The 26859-nt window shown below is 38.4% G+C and overlaps 1 protein-coding gene across 1 annotated transcript; it reads right to left on the minus strand.

Annotated features, from left to right (window-relative positions):
- Positions 1–2780: 2780 nt before the first annotated feature.
- Positions 2781–26023, minus strand: ranbp10 (RAN binding protein 10). Its single transcript, XM_077710547.1, has 15 exons — positions 25631–26023; positions 22043–22154; positions 21331–21383; positions 14876–15043; positions 13319–13341; positions 11920–12104; positions 11683–11795; positions 9978–10086; positions 9760–9908; positions 9452–9668; positions 6848–6987; positions 6157–6308; positions 5431–5542; positions 4657–4798; positions 2781–4579 (listed from the first exon to the last, which is right to left on the minus strand). The coding sequence occupies exons 1-14, from the start codon at positions 25827–25829 to the stop codon at positions 4668–4670; spliced, it is 1863 nt and encodes a 620-aa protein (XP_077566673.1). The 5' UTR covers positions 25830–26023; the 3' UTR covers positions 2781–4579; positions 4657–4667.
- Positions 26024–26859: the final 836 nt, after the last annotated feature.

A 26859-nucleotide genomic window follows, 5' to 3' on the forward strand; every position in this document is an offset into this window, starting at 1 on the left:
TTCAACTAAAATGAATGCAAACACAAATACATGAGGGTTACAGCCCAAAATGTTATTTTTTGGGGGGGATTTAACTTGTTGCATGCCATGGAGGGCGATAATCCTCCAATTCATTTAAATCAGGGAGCGGCTGTGAACACTCATCTCTCAGTACCATTGACAGCATTAGACGTCCAATCCAGACAGTGGCCGCTACAGTGGACAGCCATTCAGAATATTTCCAGTCCAGCTTTCACCCGAAGTCAGCTGGGTTAACAACCCTTTTGAGGATGAGCGGTATAGATGAATGAATGAATATTAATAAAATTAATGATATTAAAATGAATAAAAAGACAATTAAACTCATTGCATGCTACTGACAGCGTACAACCTCCAATTCACAAACTGGTTATAATGGCTGTAAATCCTCACTTTCCAGTGCCATCGACGGCACTCGATTTCCATTCCGTTTTAACTGGGAGGCGTAAATGAATTTTTATTCATCCCTCCCATTCAAAATGGTTTGAATGCCTTGCTATGCCATTGTCAGCCAATGAGTAAAATTGGTGATTACATATATTTATTTTTATGTAAATCATGTGTTCATTTTATTTGGAACATTGTTCTTAAGAGATAATGTGTTAACAATTGCAGATTCTGACGTTTTTGAGCCATACATGTATTTTTTTTTTAAATATTTCAAAAATCAATGTTTTAAATTACATTGCATTGCACATTTCCACTAGGTAGCTGCATTTCCATTAATGCCTATCCATTTTAGAGTTGTTATTCATGCAAAAAGGCATCATAGTCACATTGATATTTAGGTCTTTGTGCTTGGACTAACAATGACAAGTGAATATTAGGGTGTCAACTCACCATTACTCACAGCCGATTATTGTCAACACTCTTGGAAGCCATGGCTTTTTGATGCTCACAAGGATCGCGGGAGTGCTGGAGCTCATCCCTCCAAGCTACTGTGTGCAGCAGGTGGTGGAACTCTGAAGTGATTGTCAGCCATCTGCAGGGCACAATGAAACAAACAACCATTCACACATGCTCACACTCATACCTAGGGGCAATTCAGTGTTCAACCAGCCTAACATGGATGTTAACAGAGTGTGGGAGGAGACCGACGCAGACACGGGGGGAACATGAAGACTGTAGTCTAGACGGCACGTGCCAAAGTGGCGGCCCGGGGGCCAAATCTGGCCCGCCGCATCATTTTGTGTGGCCCGGGAAAGTAAATCATGAGTGCCGACTTTGTTTTAGGATCAAATTAAAATGAAGAGTATAGATGTTTATATTAAATTTCCTGATTTTCGCCCTCTTAAATGTAATTTTTTTATCATTTTTTCTTTTTTTTAGTTCAAAAATAATTTTGTAAAATCTAAAAATATATAAAAAATAGCCCAAATAAACATTGTTTTAGATCGATAAAAAAACTGATTATTTAGGGATTTTAATCTAGTTCTTTTAATCCATTTATTTAAGAAAAAATCTTAATATTATATCGAAAATGGTCCGACCCACATGAAATCGAGTTGACACTAAGGCGGCCCGCGAACCAACCCTTGCTTTACGGGAAGGTCGGAACCCACTGGGGATTGAACCCTCAACTTCAGAACTATGAAACGTGAGCTATTAGTCTGAGACAAAAATAATACGCTACATTGCGAAACCAAATATTGTGTATTTTAGACTAGACGCAGTGATACTTTAGGGGGCAAACTCCACTTCAAAACAGAGGGTCCACACCACTAACTTGATGTGAAAATTAGGGATAAGTCTCGACAACAGGCAATTTAATTGGAAAAAGTCTTCTGAGGGCCGTAGTGTGTCCCTGGAAAGAATGCGGCCTGGGCGGTCGCCTACATTGCCCGTAGCAAAAATTAAGTTAAGTGCAACTTACAAATGTCAGTGGATTGCCACTGTAAAACAACTTGCCACATACATTTATGACATGTTCTCTGTATCTTTAGAAAAGCTTATTTTGTGGAAATGATTTAAAATTAACATGCATTTCCTCATCCTTTTTGAATTCTTAACAACTTCTACATGACTAATCCCACCTTCAAATATAAGTGGGAACTTTTCTGAATTGAAGCAAAGACAATGCCTTTCTGGTAAATGCAACACAAAGCATACAAGTTTGGGTATGCAGTGTCCTAAACACAATTAGATGTTGAGCAAATTCACATTCAAACAAAGGTTTCAGTATATATTCAACCTCATATACTTGTAAACATTACTACTGTAGTAGTAATAGTTTTAATTGTATGCTGGGAAGGTTATATTTATTAACATTTTTTTTACTTAATATAATTTGGGTTTTTACTAAGTAATTTCACATTCATAATTTGGATTTTTTAAAAGTAATTTCACATTTATACGCAAGTTCAAACAACATTCAAACAAAGGTTTCAGTATATATTCAACCTCATATATGTGTAAACATTACTACTGTAATTCCCCACTCTGGTGACCTTGTTCCATTAACCCCAAATTACCTCTGAGGCTGGGACATTAATAGGAAAAGCAGGAAACAGGGTCAAAGTGCTTTTAGAACCTAGTAGGTAGAAATGTAAATGCATCATTACATTACAAGTATGCAGGCGGTGGTGAGTGATTAGGACGCTAGAAATGTACCGTTTTAATCAATTCAATGCTGCCCTCTTGTGGCCGATATTGGGATTCAGCAGGCTCTATGGAAAGGAGAATATAGTAGTTAACATTTTTTTTAATCACATTGTATCGTAGGTCCAACTGCAAAAGAAAAATACAAAAATTCAACTCCGTCATATGCTCATGGGTGTATTTTAATAAAAATAATTCTTTCAAAACAGAATACAATATTTATTTTAACACATTTCCAGTACATCTTTTTTTTCCAATTTAACTTTTTTTTTTCCTTTTTAATAGATTTTTAAAGTCATGCTAAGGAGACAGTAATTCTTTAAACTTAAAAGAAAAAGGGGTGGGGAGAGGGGTTACTTTATTAATGTTATGCTAAAACATAAAACAAGAAATTATATCACAATAGGAGTAAATTGTGCACTGTTTTTTTGACAAAGGCCGAACTAAAAAATTTGCATCCAATCATTCATGTCTAGGCGAGGGATTGAGGAGAACCTGGCATTAACCTTCAGCAACATTGTGGCCCATGCTCCCTTTATGGATGAACCACAAGTTATGTTTGTGTAACAAGCATACTATGTTAAAGCTCAGAAGCAGACTTAATCTTGATAATGTTTTTCATCAAACACGTTGGACCAAGCAAAATTAAACCTGAAATCCTGTTTTTGATGACATACTCCAATTGTCTTGTTTCATGTGGAATCCATATCTGGTGATTTGACCGGGTTATATCACTGTCAAATCCAAGAAAAATCAGGAAGATGCTTCATGTTGTAGTTGATAATGCTGATATTACTATAATAAACAAACATCAAGTTCAATTATACTTCCATTTTGAATGAAATGAAAACAGAACACCCCCCCAAGATGAAGAATTATAAGATTAAAAAACTATATGTATTCAATAGTAAATATAAAATGTATTTCTTTCAGCCACGCTTCATCTGCACTTATTCTTTTTGTTTTAAGTGTGACTTAAAGTGTAAAAAAATGATCACAACACTGTTGAAGGATTAATACATTGGTTATAGATGACAACTTAAATTGCCAGACTTTGTCAACTGAATCAAATAAATGCAACTTCGGCTATACAATAAGAAACTGAGTTGTCAATAAATGGTTTTTTGGGCAAATGGGTACTGGAAAAAGAAAGCTTTTTTAAAATTAATAAGTGTCGCTTCACACGACATTTTTTGACTAAGGCTAGTAATGGTGATACTATATGAAATTTCCGTAAAGCAGTTTATGCTGACATTTTTTTTCTTTAAGCTTTGTCATCAGTCTGGATAGGATGTAGAGGGGAAAAAAAGCATAAAACTAATATAAATGTTTGAAATAACACTGTCCCTTGGTAAACTGCTGCTCTAGAATTGACATGGCTTGAATATAATATAATTCTCAGATCTGTGTTTTCTGCATCAATCTAGATCTTTGAGAAACATAAAAAAGCGATCAATCAATTCAAAGTGTTCAGATTTGCACTGCACTGTGAAAAGGATACTTGTCCGACATATTATTTTGGGGGTACTTGAAATAACGACCAAATATTGTGAAGGTCACCATGGTAACTGGGTTGTGGGCAGTGTGGCACAAGATATGGTATAGCTCAAAAAATATGTAGAAAACCTATTGTAATGGATTGAGATCCACCGATGAAAAGAAGAAAAAAAAAGAAAACTTGTGTTCATAGGAGATGAGCACTAGAATGTGAAAAAAAGGCTAGATAAACAGAAGTATAATTAATATTTAAATAGCGTCACACATTTATTTGATAATACTAAATTAAAAAGGAAGCTTTCTTTCCTACTCTTCTCTCTGCTTTTTCTGTGCGGGCCGTCGTTTCCGCTTCTGACAGGCGGCCAAATCCACTAATCACACGCATGCTTTCTTCTCCGCAGCTAAGATAAACACCTGTTGATCACCCCTCTCTCTTTTTCCCCCCTCAGTGCAACTTGATGGAAACCTGTGGGAAGACAGCTATTATATGTATTATCGAGAAGAAAAAAACGTATATACTTGTATTGTCTTGTCTATACCTACCTACAGAAGGGCTAAAGCAAAAAGTTGTCCACTCTGGCAAAAGAGCAAGACCCAGATCTGACGCGAGCCATAAGCTGTACACACTCGGTAGCCTGGCCCAGTGCTAAGACCAGAGGAGGCTGCTTAGGGAGATTTTGGGACTCTAGAAAAATGAGAATGAATTCAAGTCAAAAATCATCATCTGAAATAAAAGCCTTTATTTTAATGATAATGATTTTTTTCCTTAAATGTTTTTCTTTCATTATATAGAATCAGGAGTCCCAAACTACCGACCTGGGGGCGAATTGCAGCCCACGAGGCAATACTTTGTGACCCCCTTTTCACATCCAGTTAAATTTTTGCTGTTCTGCAGTTGTATTTTGCAATAAAAATAAATAAATAGATAATTTTGAGGGAGAAAAAAGAGTTTATTGATTTTAATAATGTGGTTACTTAAATAGTGACAAATAATAATAAAAAAATAACCCACAAACAATAAAAAATAAGAATTGTGAGTACAATAAATGTAATTAAAAACATAAAATGTAAAGCAAAATTTTAATAACTGGAGGGAGCTATAAAAACAGTGTGGCACATATGTGGTTTGCAAAGGAAATTGTAATTATTTTCAGTTGATTTTTTTTAATACATCTCTTGTAACCTTGTGTATCTTAACTCATTGGCTGTCACTGATGGCAGCAGACGTTCAATCTAATATTCCCTATAGGCACGCACGGAGACAGATGAAGAGAAATGAAGCATTTTTCAGTGTAAGTGTGTGTGTTTTTGTATTACCGAGTATGGCGCTGTTGAGTGCAGAGCAGAGAGACTCTCTCTGTGTGGGGTCTAACTGCTGACCAACAGGGCAGTTCCATGGATCAGAGTACGCTAAGAGGCTGAATGCATCCTGCACACAGGGTATAACCTCAAAAATAATGTTATGCAACACAGATCATCTTATCAAAGGAAAAATATCCACTTATTTTTTTTAAAAGGGGGGAAAAAAGCTTCCTGTCATTTATATGAATCAAAATCGTGCCCACTTGAGGGCAGCACAAACAAAAGTGTGAAAAATAAATGATCAAATAAGAAATTAGTGTTTGAAATAACATTGTCCCTTAGTAAACTGCTGCTCGAACCTCCCAAAGGGCCGCCATATGGTAAGTAGTTACTAGTAATAAAAAAAACTCTAATTTGGAAGAAAAACTGTTGTTTAAGTTAAAATTTGGTTTTAAACTAAAATTTACTATGGGTACATTCTAAATTAGCTACTCATAATTCATCTCATCTCATTTTCTGAACCGCCTTATCCTCATTGGGGTTGCTGTCTCCAGGCCAGAGGCAGGGGACAACCTGAATCGGTGGCCAGCCAATTGCAGGGCACAATGAGATGGACAACCATGCACACTCACACCCATACCTAGGGGCAATTTAGAGTGTCCAATCAGCTTTAGATGTAGCAAAGTTATTAACGGAGGCAAGAGAAGGTTTGTAGGAAAAATGATGTGTGCATACATTTACCTGTAACATCTTCTTGTGTGTCGTGTTCTTGCCATACTCGCGGCACAGCTTTTCATTTAGTGCTTGTAGCTCTCGTCCAAATTGAATCATCCGTTCTGTGGCTGCTTGGTTGCCTCCACAAAGTTGTCGACCATTTCTATAACTTTCTTCTCCTGGTGACAGACAACAAAACATAATGACTGTTTACCCGGAAAACTGGGAAAACGAGCAATTTGCAACAGAACAAAAAGCTGTAATACAAAAAAAAAAATCGGATTACAAAACCGTTGGGACGCTATGCAAATGAAACTTTAACGCAATAGGAATGCAAAATTTCAATATTTTTTTTCAAACGAGAGCATTGATCACAAATCAATATATATACATATACATATATGTATATATGTGTATGTGTATATGTGTATATGTTTATGTGTATGTGTATATGTGTATGTGTATATGTGTATGTGTATATGTGTATGTGTATATGTATATATGTGTATGTGTATATGTGTATGTGTATATGTGTATATGTGTATGTGTATATGTATGTGTGTATATGTATGTGTATGTGTATATGTGTATGTGTATATGTGTATGTGTATATGTGTATATGTGTATGTGTATAAGTGTATATGTGTATATGTGTATGTGTTTGTGTATATGTGTATGTGTATACGTGTATATTTGTATATGTGTGGTGTGTGTTTACCTGTGACACCATTACCAATGCTGTTGTCATCCGGCTGAAGTATCTCTTCGTGTTTATATGTGCCATTCATGATACGAGCAGACGAGCCCTCAACAACCCCATTAGTGTAGTGCTCGGCTTCAATCTCCATCTCACTGTCACTATATCCAAACACAAAGACAGGTGGTTTACTGCTGGGCGTTAGTATAGTCACCTATTCTCTTGTCACAAAGCACAGTTTGACTATACCTACAGCGGTGGACAGTTAGCAACCAACATATTTCATAACTGTGCATGATTTATATTGATGAAATTTGACAATCCTTTCTTTTGTTTCAATTGTGATCACCCATGTTGGAGCCATGATTCAAGACTGTCAATTTGGTGAAACAAAACTAACCAAACTAATCACTCCTTTTTAACTGTGGACGAACGAGCTGATTCAATTTGATGCTGTTGTTAGGTTTTGGAATTACATTTTACTGACTGGTTCCATTAATTTTTTTTCTTCTCAAAATTGAGCGATTCCATCATTTTCCCAATTGCCTGGTCTAAAGAAGAAATCACTAAAAACTTCCTATATGTTTTTCCTAAAGCCAGGACATTGCTGTTTGATTGAATTTAATGAGTGTCAATAATAAGGTTTTTATCCTACAGAATTAAAAAAAAACGTGATGAACATCCCACCACAATGATTGATCTGTCCTTTCATCTAGCCATCCATCCCTTTTGACTTATTCCCTCAGAGGTCGCCACAGGAAATACGGTGGATTTGCGTGTTAGATTTGGGATAAAACATCACATACCCTTTCGGATCAAACCCATGAGAGGGAATTGAACCCGGGCCTCTACTCTATAAGACAGGGATCGGAACCTTTATGATAGAGAGAGCCATAAATAATTCATATTTTTGGACGGTATTCCTTGAGAGCAAAAATAAAAGTCAAATTATATGAAAATGTGTGCCTTTTTTAGTTATTTCACCTCTTTTTAAGTACAAAAAGTCTGAATTATTTTGACATAAAGTTATGCTGTTACTAATCAATGAGAATACACCCCGAAAGGCCTCATTTTAAAAAGCGCCGCAAGAAGTTGTCGGCAACCACGGTGCCAACGTGGCGCTCTTATTAGTGCGTTAGGGACTCTGCTTTTTCACAACTGGATTCCACATTATCGCTTTCAGGTTAGCGGAGAGCCATATGCACACATCAAACGAGCCATAGGTTCTCTACTGCTGCTCTAAGACAAGTGATTGCATGTTTTTTGCCAGGAGTTGTATATAAACAAATGAATCTGAACACATGGGTGGAATTTTGAATGGATTTAAGCTGCATTAAGTACTTTCAGTCTGTTTTAAATAGGACATGTCACTCAAGCCTGTTACAAGCATCGTGGCTCTCCTCTTGATTGCTTAGAGCGCTTTCATATCACACAAATGCTGGTCGGTCTACATTGCAAGGCCAAAATCCAAGAGAATAAGCATTTATAGAGATTCATGGATCAGCCCCACTAATGAGTAGTCGTGCAGAGGTTTAAGTCTGAAAATATATCCATTGGTATATCATTTTTTGTTTGTGCACTGAGGCATAGACAGATTTAAAAACAAAACAACAAAAAAAAATTGTCCTAAATGAGTCCCGTACAGCTAGCTGATGGAAAACTGTAAGGACTTAATAAAAGCACGATTTAGGAATTACCATTACACCATCCAAAGAGCGTAATAGCTCATATCAAGTCATTCATAAAGCGGTAGGTTATGCTATTTTCCAGCATAAGGTGACTTATTAAAAAAATATTTAGATGAAGGATTAATACATTTATATTATACAACCACACAGCAAGGCTGGTGGAAGCTGGTATTCCAAGTTCTGCATGATCACAAAGTACATGGGGTATGCAGGCCGAGCTGCCTGTCAGATCCTAATACCTCAATTATGTAGATCAGTGTTTCCCAGCCTTTTTTGAGCTAAGGCACACTTTTTGCATTGGAAACAATCTCAAGGGACACCACCATCGGATTTGTCTTTTAAATTTAAAAAATATGTCGCATGTAATAAGAATAGTCATTCTGATCAAAGTTTTATCAGCAGGAATCACATAAACCTACAAAATGATTCCAAAATCAAATTTTTTGCACACTGACCTAACATCACCAAAAGTTGATGTCTGCAGAACTTGAACAACTTCTGGTCCAAGTGATGTAATGTTTGTAATCAGATCATTTTATGATTTTTTTCCAAATATTATTTAAATCTCCAAATATTATGCAACAAAAATGTTTTGACCATACAGACTTTATGTTGCCAAAAGTTGATGCCCCAGAAACCAAACAACTTACGATTCATGTTAGAGAAAAATAAGCAACAAAATGACTGTTTCACAATTTGAATCTTGTAATAGTATAATCTGTAATTTAACATTCATATTTGGATTTTAACCTTTTCATAGTTCAGTTTTAATCTTGTTATATTCATTTTTCTCTCTGAATATTACATCGTATGACTTTTTTGCAATTTCTCACAGCACACCTGACCTTTTTGCTCACAGTGGTTGGGAAACACTGATGTAGATTATGTTATAAGAATAAGAGTTACTTGACACTAGATCAAACCATGCTATCCCTACCTGGTTTCTTGGTTGCTGTTGTTACTGTGTGGCTGGCTCTTGGTGGAGTCAGAAGAATTAGACTCAGAGTAGTTAATAGATGAAGGAGAAGAGGAAGTGGATGAGGAGGCAGAGGAGGACGTGCTTGGGTACTTCATGTTGCTGCTAACAACATTGCTGTGGCTCTTTGATTTTTTGGAGGGAGTCACCCCATTACTGCATGTTGGGCTGTCAACACCTGGAGGAAGGAAGGAGATGCATTGACTAATCTTTGTGATGTTAAAGACCATTCTTGATGATTTTGAAAAAAGTTCTAAAAACAAACATGCCTCCAGTGTGCAAGTGTGAATTTCCAGCCCCCTGCCGAGGGCTAAGATTGGGAGAAGCAGGGTAACTTCCCTGAGATTTAGGGGAACGTATGGTCAAGCAACGTACTTCGCTGTCTGTCCCATTCACCATTTCCACAAACTGACGACACCTATAAAAATGTGCGTATTTATTTCACTGACTTAACAATAAACACCAAGCTTTAAAACATAACACTTACTTCAACATAAACAGAAGGTTTGGATTGTGTTCTAAAAGACCCGGATAAAGTTGTTGCGTGGCTTCTATGGCTTCGCCCACACGTCCTTCCAACACCAACTTCTGTATTCCTGTTCAAAAGAAAAAGGTCACTAATTCAATTTTAATAAAGCACTGTGCCAGTTAAACAGAAACAAGGTAGCATTCCTTAGATTTCCAGGCTGCTTCTGAAGTCAAATCATTTTTGCTCAATTGTCTTCAAAACAATAAACAATAAACAATTTGACACACCAAAGAAATGAGTGCTAACAAGCCTATAAAATTGTAAAAAATAAAAACTTGCTTGGCAACAGTATTAAGGTTTAAAAACAAGGAAAGATAGGTTGGGCCAGTCAGGTCTCCGAAATGTCTGACTGTGCTCAAACCACACGCAGCTCAAGTGCCAACTTCTGCTCATCAGTATGTGGAAAATAGATGTTACTTTGTTTAGCCTATCATGTATGTCCTAATATTCCCCACAAATACATCTTCTATAAGCCTTTGTGACCAAATGCATGTCCATTTTCAGCACATCTAGTATCCACTTCCACACCATTAGTGCTTTACTTTAACCTTGCATAGTTATTGTGGAAATCTCTATTTGCTAAATGTGCATGGAGTCAAAAACTATGTATAGTGGTACCTCGACATACAAGCTTAATCCACTCCGGGACTGAGCTCGTATGTCGATTTACTCAACTCAAATCAACGTTTCCCATAAGAGTGAACAAAAAATAAATAAATTTGTTCCAACCATCTGAAAAAAAAAAAACCCACCAATAACAGGATATTGGATTGGAAAAACATTTGTTTGTTCCATTTTGCCACCTATTGACAAAGTAACACTAGTGGTTTATTAGTACTGAAATGTGTTTAATAGTACTAAAATTAGATCGATTTCACAGAGGGGGGAAGAGAAAGGGAGAAAGACATTGGGGGGATGGTTGCACAGCAACACACTCGTAACACAACATAAACACATTTATACGAACTTGGATTACGATGCAGACACACAAAAATAAGTCTATTCTAACCTAACACTAAACTTAATTCTAATTTTGATACCTTTGTTCTCCCAGTTTGCCTCTATTTGCCCCGCCTCCATCCTGACTTTCAGATGCAGCCCATCGAGGGTTATTTGCTTTTGTCTTCCCTTCAAAGTATTCCCAGAATGATGCACACAAATGTCCCCACAATAGGATAACGCACGACCACTTGCCAACGAGAAATAGTATGTATGCCATTCGCAATGACTAATGGGAAAAAACAATGAAAAAAATACAAGGCTCCGCCCAGTGCTCGTAGAGACATTACACGAGGGAGTTGCGACCAGAAAGACAGTGCCCATGATGTTCTTATGAGCAACCTCTCGCATCTAACTGTATGCAAGTATATCAAAATTTGTCTCGTACCTCAAGATAAATATTTGTCCAAAATTTTACTCCTATCTCAAATTACTCGTATGTCGGGGCACTTGTAGGTCGAGGTATGACTGTACAGTAAGCTTTATAGAGGAAAAAAAAATCAAGTAGAATTAAATGTATTCTGCATCCCCACCCTAACTTGTAATTTAAGTGCTTGCTTCATTGAAACCTGAGAGGCTCCGATACTTCAATTACAACACTTTAGTTAATTGTCTGTGAGGTCCAACCAATTTGTTTATGTGCACGTTTGGTTTATCCACTTACTCTGCCTGTTCTTGATAGATGTCTGGTCTTCTTGTATCATGGTTTCTGTAGCTCTGGCAAATGCAGTGGCAGTGGCATAGTATCCATGATGAACCAAGTAGCTGGACACCATACTGGATTTAAAAAGAGAAATTACGCTATAATTGCACAAAAAATTGAAAAAAAAAACAGCTAAACTGTTATAATCTTTGTGTGTGCTTGTGTGTGGGGGGGAGGGAGTCATAGTACAAAACTTACTTCTGCAGGACAGCCTGCCAATCCCCTAGCCTTTCTCCTATTGGGAAGCGAGCAATCATTCCATGGATTTTAGCTCTCCATTCACTCATGTAGTCCTCAATATCGAAGACAAATGGCTGCTGTCCAAAGTTTGCATCAACAATCTCGCCTGGAGTTTGAAGCCCCACAGTCGGGTATAAGTTAGGCTAGGTCAAAAGAAGAGTGGCAGCGTTAAACACCAAGATAATCTATCAATTTTAATCTACTGTCACATGTACAGATACAGTAAACCTTTCTACTAATAATCTGTCTGCTTTCAAGAGTACCAAAGCTGAAAATATTTACTTTTGGATTGCAGAAATTCACTGATATATTTTTATTTTCTAAGGTATTTATTGGTTCACATGATAATACATCAGTTTATTAATCATTGCACCTCTCAGGCTGCGTTTATGTGGATATGGTCTGAAGCAAAAAGAGGGTTGCTACTTTTTTTGTCAGGGGAAATCTGTATGTATGGATGGCTATTCAGTGTGTTGGTAGCAGGACCCAAAAAAAATTGATTTGGGCGCATATACTCCTTTTGTATTGGACACAGTGCCAGATTGAGTGGATTGAGTGAACTACATTGGGCAGGTTAATAAAATGAAGGCCACTTTTGAGAAAATCGTGTTGCCCATGTAAGGCTGGAGACTCTTTCCAATCTTGCAACCCTAACTTCTAGGTGTGTAACGGTTCACAAGTATGTATAAAACTAATCTCTTTTTGATTAGCACGAGTTAAACTATGAGTGTGTAACCAAACTCCTGTGGTAATTTTTGCAATAGTGAGTGAAAAGCCTGAGCTCGTAGCCAATCTTGCTTCATTACTTGTTCCATTACCCATTGCTAGCGGATGACAGTGCAGAGATGGGCACCGCCAGTAACCGTGCAGGAGAACACATTTTGACCTATGTTAAACATACCAATGGGCAAAGGCAAGTGGTCAAATCCTAAATTAGGTAACCATTGCTGCAGGGAGTTCATACCAATTTCAACCATTTCGATGGCAACAATTGTTTGGACAGTTGTCAAAATTTCCACTCTAAGTTTTCAGATTTTTTGCATTTTCAATAATATAAAGCGCTGTTTCCTTCTAAATGACTGGCGTCAAACCAATTTTATACAACACCAACCGGGTCCAAGTTTTCCTTCCTTCTTAATGAAGGACATTTTCAGTAAGGGGATGGTCGTTGCAGCAGAAACTTCATTGGTCAAACTCTGGGTGCCATATTGCATGGAACGAAATCCAGGACCTTAATGGCTCCGTTTGTAATTGATTTAACAGCCTAAAACGACCTCTAAGATTTTTCCGCTCTAAGTAATGTAAAACTCAAATCCTTTAAGTTGAACATATTGCATTGCTACAACAAAATACTTACAGGAAGGTCTGTGAACGCCACACCTGTAAGGTAAAAAAATTAAGAAAAAAAACATTTCAATACACAAATATTCCAAGCAATCAATATGATGACAGTAATATTTTTTATACAGTATTATTGTGCAGTTGAAGCCAGAACATACATATAAATTATACAAATGATTTAATTTTGTTAAATACCGCAACAATGGGAGAGAAATTCCTATTTTCTTTGAGATAAAACGTTATCATATGCAAAGAGCGTTCTGTCCTCAAAAAAACATGGGGAAGTCCAGATTTGGAAACTCCTAGTAGGTCAACTGGTAACATATGAGTCAACTGACTGCACATCAGGGTATGTATTTAAGGCCACGTCTCAAATATTCTGCTAGGGTGTTTGAAACAAAAGGGAAAAAGTTCAAACCAACTCATCTGGGAAAGCAGAGAGAATTGCGGAGCTCCAAAATTCTAGCTCATCTGTGGTGTAATTTCCAGATGGTTCAAGGTGCGGTGTTACACCCAACTATACACAGCCATAAACATTTAGGTGTAGTCATCACGACTTTCAAAAAGAAGACAGGATCTATGTCCCAAAAATAACCATGTTTTGGTCCTAATCTGCAAAACCACCCCAAAATAAAAGCTCAAGGCCTTGGAAATATGCTGAATGAAGCTGGTAGCAGTTATTATTTACAAATAAAAGTTCTACTGAATGCAGAGCATATTAGCGTGGTCTTAAAGGCCACTCACCAAGAATGAAGCCACTATTCCTAAAGAAACATAAAAAGGACAGATTAGTTTGCAAAAAGACTGAAACAAATATCTTAACTTCCGGAAATATTTCCTGTGTTAGGACAAAAGTAAAGTGGAGCTGTTTGGCCATAATGAACAATATATCTTATATCTGGAGCAAAAAGGAGGAAGCTTGTAGATCGAATCAACACAATATCAACTATAAAGAAAGAAGGTGGCAGCATAATGTATTGGGGTTGTTTTGTTACTGTAGGAACAGGAGGTCTTCACAGACTAGACGGCATCATGAATAAGGAACATTATATATTATGGGAACATTTTAAGACATAAGCCAGGAAGCTAAACGTTGGTAGCAAATGGGGCATTATAATGGACACTAACTAAATGGTTAAATAGGGGCTTAAGGATTTTTTTTCAAGGGCCATTTAGGTCTTCCAGATGAACAATGATACAACGCAAACGACTAACAAATCCCACCCAAGTTCACCAGTTCTGTCAAAGAAAATAGGCCAGTCCTGTTAGAAGCTTGTGGAAACCTCCCCAAAATGTTCCAAGTTATCTCATTCTGTGAAAAATGAATCTCATTCTACTAACCCTAATCCCCTAACTTGAAACACATGTAAACATTTGTCTTTGAAGAAAATAATACAAAATTCTCTTAACATTCTCTCTCATTATTATGGCATTTAACCAAATCGTGACTGACTTAGAAAAAAAAATTGTGTGAATGGATTTAGGACAGTCAGACATAATAATTAAATGTGCTTTTGAACAGTGTATATAAATATCTGGCTTCAACAGTGCATATGGAAACATTTTTACTGACCTAAACTAATGCCATTTTTAGTGTAAAAGCAGGTGTTGTTGATGAGGTTAACACAGCAGCCAATCACGTCACCCGTTGTGAATGTTGGACCGTATGGTTGGCCTGTTCCGGAGGAGCAGAAGGAGTGACCGTCATCTCCATGGTAACCATACGAGTGCTTGTCCCATCCTGAAATGGATCAAGGATTAGGATTAGTTAATACTTTCAAGCCATGTGAAAAAATGTTGTCAGTCTTGAGAGTATTGTATAAAATATTGTAATTTTCAACAAAATCTGGAATTTGTGTAGATTTGAGAAACATATTTGCTGATTCAAGCCTGATGTTGACTATTAATAAGGGCAGCTAAATAGCACCTTCATCCTCACACTTTTAACGTGTATTTGAAGCGCTTCACATTAGCCCCAAATTTATCCATTCACGCAGACGTTTAAACACCACTGAATGTGGCTTCTCCCATGCAATGTGCTACCAACTCACTGGAAGAAATTTAGGGCTCAGCGCCTAGCCCAAGGGCATGCTGAAAGTGGGGAGTAGTAGGTAGTAATGAAATCGCTGACACTCTGGGTCCAGGACAACTCAAGCTACCAACTCCACCACGGCCGCCCTTCAATCATTGCCAATTTTCCACCAACCACATACACTTTGCATTGCATTACGATAATCGTTTTCCGAAGTCATAACAATTGAATAATTGCTGAACATTTTGCAATTTTGGTCAAACCTGGATCACTTGGACAGATGTCATACATTAACACGTATACACTATAAAAACTCTTGCACTGCTAAATGGCTTTTTGTACTATGTTATGTTGTAACTTTAGTGGCCTGTTTTGTTGTAACAGAGTGGCTCTATCTATCTTTCTAGCTTATTTGTCCAATAAAGACTATTCGTATTGCATGGAATTCTTAGGAATGCACTGCATATCTTCATAGTGCTGCAATATACATGGAGGCTCTTGAGAGAAATAAGGTTAGTTACGGTCATTAGGAACAACACCAAAGAAAGCAGACCTCAGAAGAGGTTAACACATAGAGGGAGTGAAAAGGATTGCAAGTTGCTGGTTTTCAAATACAACAAATACATTAGAATTACAATTGAGAACGACTTTTATAGACTGTTAAATTATAGATAAATCCAACAACATGGGCTGTATACATAAACCATGTGGTGTATATCCAAGGCTTTGCTATATGTAGGTATATACCCAAGGTGTTAAAAAATTAAAATTAAAATAATGATTCTTTAATATTTTGAAATGTCACCTTGCACAGTTCACTTATCGACTAACCTCTGAAACGATTTTCAAACGTTATTTGTGGTAATAATAAAAAAAAGTGGCTACACTTCTACTCCCTTCCAGTTGGCAAAATGCAGCTGCCTTGCAATTTCCTGAAATAACTGCACAAAGGATTGCCTTGAAAGCTGGGCATGTTTAAAAGAATCTTGCATGGATGTTTCCCAGTTCAAGAACTTTATCAATTTTTATTACTTACATACATTTTTTCAATAAATGGACAGTGATGCCCAAACAAAAACAAGTGTTCACTTAAACTATGTATAAGAGTTTCTTCGCTTTCCTCCCACATCACAAAAACATCCATGCTAGGCTGATAGAACACTCTAAATTGCTGCTAGGTATGAGTGTAAGCATGAACAGTTGTCAGTCTCCTTGTGCCCATTAATTGGCTAACCACCAAGGGCTAACCACCCTTGAGAAGATAACGGGGACAGAAAATGAATGAATGGATTATATTATTTTAGTTAATTCGGTGACTAATGCAGTGTTTTCTAATACAATAAACCCTGACAATCGTCTCGACGTTAGATTTGGCTCTTTATTACAGTGCATTCACATCCATTTAATCTCAGTGCAACCCGGCAAGTTTAGCACTTTGTGGTTCTACATTGAAGGTATACAAATGTAGAAATCAAACTTCTTTGTCTTTACACTCATCAGCCCCAATTAGCCTGAATATCAAAGAGAAAATAAAAATGAATGCCTTGCAAGTGTTTTGAGTTTTAGGAGGTTAAAGGTATATTGTTCAATTTAGGGGTGTCCTCTTAACTTTTATATACTTTTTAATAATTTGTAAAAGATGCATGTGTATCTGTGTGGTCTCTGTATTGAGAGGTATTAGATTAATCTGCTGACAGGGATATTGCCTCTAAACCGAGGCTCACTGTTCCAACATGCTAATGAAATGGGCAGGTCTCCACAGCAGGATCAGACATAGAGGTCAGCAGGATAGAACGTTGTACTATTATGGGACACACATGCAAAGATATATTCCTTCGCTTGGATGGGCAACAAAACCGGAAGAAATGTAAGTCTACAAATACAGTGGTTCCACCACTCAAGACATTAAGTAGTTCCAAAAGTGGTTTAGTAACTTGTTTCATTTTTTGAACCGCTTTATCCTCACAAGGGTCGCGGGGATGCTGGAGCCTATCCCAACTGACTTTCGGGCACAAAGCTGCGTACACACTGAATTGGTGGCAGGTGATTGCAGGGAACGAGGAAAAAGACAACCACTTATGCTCACACTCATTCTTAGGAGCAATTTAGAGTATCCAAACAGCCTACCATGCATGTCTTGGGAATGTGGGAGGAAACCGAGTACCCAAAGAGAACCCACACAGGCCCACGGAAAAAATGTAAACTTCAAACAAGTGGATCGACCTGGATTTGAACCTAGGACCCCAGAACTGTGAGGCTGACATGCTAACATCTCTGCCGCCGAGCCCCCTGGTCACTTTTTTTTTTTAAATAGAGACATGTTTTACATTAAATTATGATTGTCTAAGTATGCCAATTTTGGATGAAATATGTATGCAAATGTGGGTATGTATGCATGCAATAAAAGAGGAAAAAAGATAAGAACATGAATTAGTAAGCCATTAGAATAAGAATTAAAAAGACATTTTGGAGGTGGAATTGTGAGTAAACATACGCACATGGACGTACACAACAATTTAAAATGATGTCAAACACTTAGGAAAACTCAAGAAACAATTGCTTTAAGAACGAGGGTTGAAGGAGCACTAATCCCCACCAGCCGGAGGTATTCTACCATGGTCCCGGATAAAGATGAGTGCCCGGTATGAGGGCTTTTGGTGGGAGCCACCCGCACTAGGACGGCTGTCGTGTCCGCCTAGAACAGCCCGTTTTTGGGTTCGGACTGGCGGCAGTGTCCGGTCGTACACTGCGGTCAATTCACCACTCGGCCTGCTCCAATGTGCACCTGCAGTGCGCTAAGTCAGTTCATGGAGACGCAGATACCTACTAGCCAATTGCAGGCCAGCAAGATGTTGGTACATACCCAGTTGAAAAGCAACCCTACATCGACAATTTATAAAAAATAAAAAAAAAGTGTACTTACACTCGGGGAATGATTGGTTTTGCAACTTGGATTATTTTATCCGTATCATGGTACAAAGCTTTTTTTTCGTAACCTGGATATTTTGTATGTAGAACCACTCTTTATTGAGGGTGCAGAACAGTTATATTTATAAATATGAAGTACCAAACAAGCAGTTCATTCAATATAAAACAATGAACAATGATGAGTCCAGCAGTCAACCAGGGCTACTGCTTATCTAAATTCCAGTAACCACAGTATTTTAATGACTAATGTTTGGGTTCACGCACTTTGTTACGTATCACAGAATTAATCCAACACACTTTACTTCTACCCGTTTCCAAACTTTGGTAAATTGGAATCAAGTCTTTTTAAGGTCAAGTTGCCTTGTGTCCACTGCATCTGACAACCCCATAACAGATCTTGACTAAGCAGTTCACATGGTTCCAGATTAGGGCTGAAAGATATTGCAAAAAAACTGACAGCGACCTTTTGTTGGTTAGTAATATATTTTGCAATGTTTAAGTTTAAGATTTTGAGCAGATGACATGAATAACTATGGGAAGACTTTGGTTGACTCAGCATAAAGCACATTCTATTCATATAGTATTATTCAATCCAGGCAACGGGGTAGTCGATGTGGCAAAAAAGTCATATCACAATCTTATCTTGTTTCTTTTTTTAGATTGTTTATTTCAATGTTTCCCAACCTATGCAAGAGATGATCTGGTGCGCAGCAGGAAATGATCTCCCAGGATGTCATCCATTGTAACATTTCAAGATTAAAAACAAAATTTACAAGAGAAAATTGTAATAGGAGATTAAAGTTGTTTTCTCGCTTATTTTTGCCTTAAAACGGACATTGTTTGGTTTTACAAGTTTCAACATTCATGATGTAAAGCCTATACTGCATTTGGAGTTATATTGAGGTTGAACTAATATTAGGATTTAATAAATAAAATAAATACAAATAAAAAATGATATTAAATCCCTTTTATAATGCTTTTCTACTGTCTTATTTAAATAAGGTCTTGCTTTTACATCTATGGTATATATTTCGTTACATCTATGGTATATATCACGTATTACACATCGACTAATTATCGGTTGGCCCGATATTTGGCAATTTCACAAATATCAGTAACGGCATTTTTTTTTTTTTTTTATCCGACTGGCCGATATGAAGAAACCAATTTAAAATCGGGTTATTTAGGCTCAGGTGCCTCATTTGTACCACGAAACAGCAATGTGCTCAACGCAATAGCCACACCTATTACGAACAAGCATATCTGCCTCGTTTAACAATCATCAGGCTCATCTGCATCTTGTATGTGATGTCGCAAGCCTTGCCTCCCATAAACGACCTGCAGCTGCTAGTTAAGTTGGGGCTTTGATTTTGTCCCTGCTGCCATTCTTCAATTCAGCGCCCTTTTTTGGTAATGCGACACGCCTCAACTGCCCTCCCTCCAAACTCAGTGCCAAGTGAGTCGACACCAACACACACACACACAAAAGTATTTTATCATATAATTTTTTATAGCCACCTTATGTTGCCAGAAGTCCACAAACCGTGAAATAGTTGGGGTTGATGTGATGTAAAATAAGTAATTATTTTTATAAATATAATATATTTTTATTTATTTATATCATCCCAAGATTACATCAATCTCTTAATCTTCATCTTCCTCCGCTTATCCAAGGTCTGGTCGCAAGGGTATTAGCTTCAGGAGGAAGGCCCAGACTTCCCTCTCCCCAGCCGCTTCATCCAGTTCTTCAAAGAAGGATCGATCCCAAGGCATTCCCATGTCAGCCGGGAGACAAGAATGTCCCCAATGTGTCCTTAAACCGGTCTGGAAATCATTCTCCATGTCCTCACCGATTTATTCCCATGTCCAGGTTTTTGTGTCAGAGACCACCAAAAACGCATGCCGCTTGGTCAACCAGTTTGCATCAGCTGCCTCCGGAGTCCTGCTGGCCCAAAACGCCCCAATAGGACTCCTTCAGCTTGATGGCATGCCCTACCGCCGGTGTCCACCATTGGGTTCTGAGATTGCGAAAACGACAGGCAACGACCGCCTTGCGGCCGCAGCTCCGTTCGTCTGCTTCGGCAATACTGGCACGAACCATGGTCCACTTGGACACAATTTCCCACACCTGTCCCCGGACATTAGAGAAGCTCTGTCCAAGGTGGCAGTTGAAACGCCTTCTGCTCGGTGTCTCTCACCGTGAAAAACTCCCATGTGGATGAGTTTCCAACCCCACTGGGGAGAAGTGGTACCAAAGACGAGCTGTGCATAGAGATGAGCCCGACTACATTGAGACGGGACTTCTCGACTGCACGCACTAGCTCAAGCTATTTCCCCAACCAGCGAGGTGACATTCTGCATCGGACCACCAAGGATCTTTCCTTTGGCTTCTTTTGTACCGACGTCTGGGCACGGGAAAACTCCGTTCAATAATGTTCTTCATTGCAATCTCTCTGAATATCACGCAAAAAGCAGTTTTATGTTCACACATACTTTGTTGCTCGTGAAACCAAACATGTAACATTATAAATAAGCAACAAAACAATGTTGATCTTTTAACATGACAATATGGATTTATTACGTCTTATTTCAATTTGAATCTTGTAATATTAGAATTTTACCGTTGAAATATTAGATTGTATGACTTCTTGGCAAGTAATTTGCCACGTCACACCTGACCTCACTTACAGCATTGAGGATCGATACACTGGTCTATATGGAAGCTGATTTGGTCAATTAGATAGCCAACTAGCCGAAATACTAAATTGTGGGATACGAATATCATTACAACAAAGTACAGTACACTATTTGATTTAATATTAAATGCTATTTCTTAATAAATACTCTTGTTAGTGCAGGAATAGTGAATAGGATTGTATTGGGTTAGTTAAATAATAATACAGAGCTTTAAAATTTTGATTCACTTAATAAGGACAGTGCATCTTAATGAACATATTCGTAGTCATGTTAATGAACATTTGTCAATATGTAAGATTGTAGCTGAGGGCTAATTTCCATATTTAGTCCCTTGTGCAAGTCTAAAGCAACATCAGTCACTTGTTACTCACCAGGGAGTCTATTCATGTTGACCCCTTGTGCAGACAAGCCAATTCCCATATACCTGCAAGAAAAGAAAAAATACTTTTACCATCAATGCTTTTCCTGCATTTCTTTGGCACATTCATGTCTGTACAAATCTTGACATCGACATAATCCTCCTCTTTTGACTCCCACAGAACTTCAAAAGATTTGATTAAATGTCCATTTCTGTATTTGGCCTGTTAGACAATTAAACCTGTTGAAAAGCATGGTATTTTCGTTTTATATATAAATATATATTTTTTATAAAGACTGTGATTCTATCATGTGGCAGATAAAATTCAGATACTGAGGTTGGATACGATGAGGAAGGCGACAATAAGAGGGACATTTTGGAAAAAATGTCAAAGACCCAGTGGTGGATCGTCAGGGCCTGCAAGGCCTTCTCTGATGACCTAAAAAATATATGAATCACAGACCGATGTTAATTATGTTTTGTCCATGAATACTTATTAAACAATTCCAAATTGTCAGCTTCTTTTCTTTGATTTTCCCCTAGTTGCGCTGATTCCAATAGTGTGGTTTCATATTGAAGCATCTAACCAATAACATTTCAGCCATTATTTGTTGCCAGGGTTAGAAATCTGCCTTGAGGCCTTCACAGTCAGTTCTGCAGGCTCTGCTGCATTAAACAAGCGTTGATAAAACTGTTGCTTTAACTGTTGTTTTATGTCGACTTACCCATCTCGACCTTTACTAACAATTTTGACTTCAAAATAGTAGATTCCACAGGCCGCAGGAATTGGATGTGTAGCTCGAACGGACGCTGCATCCTTGTGATTTTTGCCATGCCCTGTGAAAGAAAAATCATTTAAGATTATGTGGACAGAGGTGCATGAATATAAATCAGGACTTCTCTTTGGGTTGGAAACCCTTTTTCTTCAGCTTTTTATTTTTATTATCCAAACGAAATAGGTGGAAATGTGTAGAGCCCGACTTCAATGAAGGAGCATTCATTCCATAATCAGCAAAGAGTAAAGATGGAATAAACTTTTTTTTTTGCATTGATTAGTTTGTGAAAAATGCCCAGTTTAATTCCAGCAGGATATGATAGAAAATTTTACTGATCACCAAAAATTTTGAGTGGATTTTAAAAAGTGAAAAGCATTGCCAACACTAATATTATTTTGTGTGGGCAAAGCATGGATCAATCTATTAGGACAACGGCTGAATAAGTTATATAATTAAACGTGCTTTTCTTTTTGTTCCTTTTTGGCCAGTGAGAAAAATTACATATTTTAATACTTTTTTTCTCTCCTGTGATAAAGCGGGTGACCCAGCGGGTGTGTGGCTGGCACGTGGACCTCACAGTTCTGTTCGAATCCATTCGTCCCACCTGCATGGAGTTTGCATTTTCTCCCCGGGCCTCCGTGGGTTTCCTCTGGGTACTCCAGTTTCTGCCCCCATTCCAAAGACATGCATGGTAGGTTGGTTGGCCCCTCTAAATTGTTAAATTGCTAAAAGTGAGAGTGATTGGTTATGTCTCAACATATCCTGCGATTGGCTGGCTACCAATTCAGGGTGTCTACCGCCTCATGTCCAAAGTCAGATGGGATAGGCTCCAGCACCCCCTCCACCCATGTGAGGATAAAGCGGTTCAGAAAATGAATGAATGAATGTTGACAAAGCTTTAAGAAAAAAATATTTCATTGTTAATATAGGTGAGAGTTTTAAATGTTAAGATGATCAGCCAGTGTGCCTTGAAATTTTTTTCCACTGTAAAAAGTGTACCTCAGCTCAAAAGGGTTGAGAAAATACAGATCAAAATGAAATGAAAAATATTGCTAATAAAATCAAAGTCAAAATACTTTTATCAGGGTTTGCGACTAACATTTTGTTCTGGGAGCACAATAGCCCCTAGCCTGAAATTTTAGGGGTGAAAGTAGAAAAGTGAGGGGAACATAATGTAAATTGACTTGCAAAGTAATTGCTCGCAGTCTGGAGCCCTAGATCACCCCAAGCTTCGGTCAAAAGGGAACAAATAAATTCGGCATGATATAATCAGTGGATTATAACCATCTCTGCATGTCAGCCTAGATTTGAGCAAATATAAGGCCTTTAACTGCTATACACAAACAGAAAGACACACCAGATGTCTAGCTTGTGAAAAGGGGTCAAATACAGCACATCAAAATTAGAATTGATTCACTATCAGCTGAATTAGATACCTAGCATCTTGGCATATCGACCCAAAGTTGAGCCTTTATTTAGAACTCTCTGAACCATTTTGGGCATCAGGATGGTCGAATGATACAGTCATACCTTGAGATACGAGCTTAATGCATTTTGGGACCGAGCTTGTATGTTGATTTACTCTAACCTCAAATCAACATCCCCCATAGAAATGAACTAAAAACAAGTTAATTCATTCCCACCCTCTAAAAAAAACAAAAAAAAAAAACAAGATACTACAATAAGAAAACATTTTTTATTGGTTGTAATTCACCATCCACTAACAGAGTAACAAATAACTAGTGGTTATAATGTTTAACACTAATAATTGACATTATTCAGTAAAATGCATAGTGGGCGGAGAGGAGAGGGAAGGCGAGAGTCTTGACAGATATGCTCGTAACATAAAAAACTTTAAATGTATCTTAAATTAACTTAGAGTCCTACACAAAAAAAGGTTTAATATTACAGTGGAGCGAATGGTTAGCGTGTGGGCCTCACAGCTCTGGGGTCATGGGTTCAAATCCAGGTCATGTCCATCTGTGTGGAGTTTCCATGTTCTCCGCGGGCCTGCGTGGGTTTCCTTCTGGTACTCAGGTTTCCTCCCACATTCCATAAACATGCATTGTAGGCTGATTGGACACTCTAAATTGCCCCTGTCTCCTCGTGCCCTGCGATCGGCTGGCCACCGATTCAGGGTATCCCCTACCTCTGGCCCGGAGACAGCTGGGATTGGCTCCAGCAACCCCCGCGACCCTAATGAGGATAAAGCGGTTCAGAAAATGAGTTACACTAAATTTAAACCTTCTTGTGCTATAACCAAGACAAATAGGTTAATGTATTCCACTGTGGCTTTTGAGGCAAATTTCCTGTTTTTCCACACATTTCAGCAGGCCAGCTCAGTCACGCGTACACTCCATGTTTTTTTTTATTTTTTGTGCTTAATATCGATTGTCATCATACGCCTTTACTTTGCACTACCCTTCATTGCACCAGCTTGCTTTAGACCCATTGTTTTTACCTTAATTCCCCACTGATTAATGCAAAAAAAACAGTAGATATCTTTGCACAAGGGAGATGAGGCAATGTGCGCTGAAATCATAAGCAGCCTTTCACGTCTCTCGGCCAGCTGGCTGTCTCGTATGCTCGTATCTCAAGGCAAATATTTGCTCAGAATTGTAATCGGATCTCAAATTGCTCGTATGTTGGGGCACTCGTATGTCAAGGTATTATTACTGTACTCGGGTAGCACAAGGAGTTTCTGGATTTGGGGTCGACATGTGCATATGGCCTTATGAATGCGCAGAGGCCTCCACTGTAGCAGCAGCTGTTGAAAACAAGCTGGTTGCTCGTGAGGAGGCATCAGATTGTTGTTGTGATCGGGCCACCGTTCGGATTCAGCTGAACTGGGCCGTTTGTCTCACGGGTATACTGTTAAGCCAATTTGCGCATTTTATAGAACAAGATCGCTATTCTAGTTCGGGAATTAAGTTCGTGACGAAAAACCAACCCATAGAAGTGATCCACTCCGTGTTGTCGTGTTAAAGGTTAACACGTATGGTTCGTTTCCATCTTGAGGCCTGTTTATCCTGTCATCCTAGTTCCCTACTAGCATGTGATTTATAAGTCAAAACTCAATTTGGAAACGATGGTTAGCCACTTGGCTAACCACAGTGCTTGCATAAGTGATAGCGATTAGCTAGTTCCGAAAAGCCATCAGAATCCCCAATACGCACCACAAATGGTGTCTTTGACCCAGAAGTACAAACTGCAAGAGTGCGTCAAATAAATTGTCATGTCAGTGCAAAAGAAACAACAACAACGCCATTGGTGACAAATTAAGAAAAAAAAGGAAACCGTGTGTTTTGATGAAGGGTGAATTTTGGTATGGTTATTAGATGAGTTGTCGAGTTGAGCGAGTTCCCAATTTGGGCATTTATATGGGCAAAGGAAGGCTAATGGGGGAAAGGCAGTTCTTGGAGAAATGACCACTGTTATAACGTCAAATACAGATAACCATCGTGACAAACACAAGCTAACGTACTGTCAGCGTGACTAGCGTTATTATTCCGTTCAATGTTGAGCCAAATCTCTAACCTTTGTAATGGACCCTCAGGTTGTTCTGTGACAGCCCAATGTAGCTGTATTTATCCTTGGGACTCCATGATCGGGGTAAAGGGGTCTCTTCCTCGTTTACCGCCGGGTAAAGCCGTTTGAGTCGCTCATTCAGCTCGTGTTCTTGATAATTAAAAACAGGTTCCCCCAACGACAGGCTCCCAGTACAAAGCTCTGCCATTTTGGGCTGTCTTAATGTTGGTTCTATCTATGCAAAAGCCCCGTGTGTCACTCCACTGGAACTGTAAGCTGAAAGTGAGAGGGACTGTGAGGAGAAAATAGCAGCGGTGTGACATCCCCGGATAAGCAGCAGAATGTAGTCATTGAAGGCTGACATGGTGCGTTGTGGGTACTGTAGTTTTCCAACGTGTCCTTTCATGCTGACAGCTCCAGAAAAGACTACAGTGCTTTGTCACCGCCCCTAGAGGGGTCCTTGACTAACCAAGGTGTCGAGAAAATGTAGTTTTTCCAGTAATGTGGCTTTCGCGTATTCACTCATATACTGAGGCAAATTACAAACGATACATTTGATGTTCAGCCATGTGAGTCGAATAAAGTGTTATACATTCATATCATATTCATATTGCGAACGAGAACTGAGAGGAAACACATTTCCACCATAACATGACATGGAAAGAGATACTACAAATAACAATACACTAGTAATACAATAGGTATACAGTGGCTTTTACAAAGTAATGTATATTTCCCACAATATGAATAATATTGCATACAAAGAAACTAGACATGAATAAATGAAAACAGTACATAAAAAACACAAATAAATGTATTTACATTGTATCGGTGAAATCATGTTGAATAGCAGAATATATAATTATAATAGTAAAAAGAGCAGCAAATAAATAAATATATTGTGTGGTTATTTTTATAGGGCAGACCGGCGTATGAGTGGTTAGCGCGTCAGCCTCACAGTGATCACAGCGAACCTGGGTTCAAATCCAGGTTGGTCCACATGTGTGGAGTTTGCATGTTCTCCCTGGGCCTGTGTGGGTTTTCTCTGGGTACTCCGATTTCCTCCCACATTCCTTAGACATGCATAGTCGGTTGATAGGACACTGTTTTTCTCCTTGTGGCCTGCATTGGCTGGCCACCAATTTTGGGCGTCTCCCGCCTCTGGCCCAAAGTCAGTTGGGAAAGGCTCCGGCACCCCCTGCGACCCTAGTGAGGATACAGTGGTTCAGAAAATGACA

The sequence above is a fragment of the Stigmatopora nigra genome, chromosome 2 (genome assembly GCF_051989575.1).
Source record: "Stigmatopora nigra isolate UIUO_SnigA chromosome 2, RoL_Snig_1.1, whole genome shotgun sequence".
In the NCBI taxonomy this organism is placed as follows: domain Eukaryota; kingdom Metazoa; phylum Chordata; class Actinopteri; order Syngnathiformes; family Syngnathidae; genus Stigmatopora; species Stigmatopora nigra.

Coding starts and splice junctions, on each gene's coding strand:
- ranbp10 (XM_077710547.1), bottom strand. CDS start 25,829: ATGGCAGAGCTTTGTACTGGGAGCCTGTCGTTGGGGGAACCTGTTTTT. Junction 15,044..21,330: donor CAACATGAATAGACTCCCTG/GTGAGTAACAAG, acceptor GATCCATTTCAG/GATGGGACAAGCACTCGTAT. Junction 12,105..13,318: donor TGGCGTTCACAGACCTTCCT/GTAAGTATTTTG, acceptor CTTTTGACCTAG/CCTAACTTATACCCGACTGT.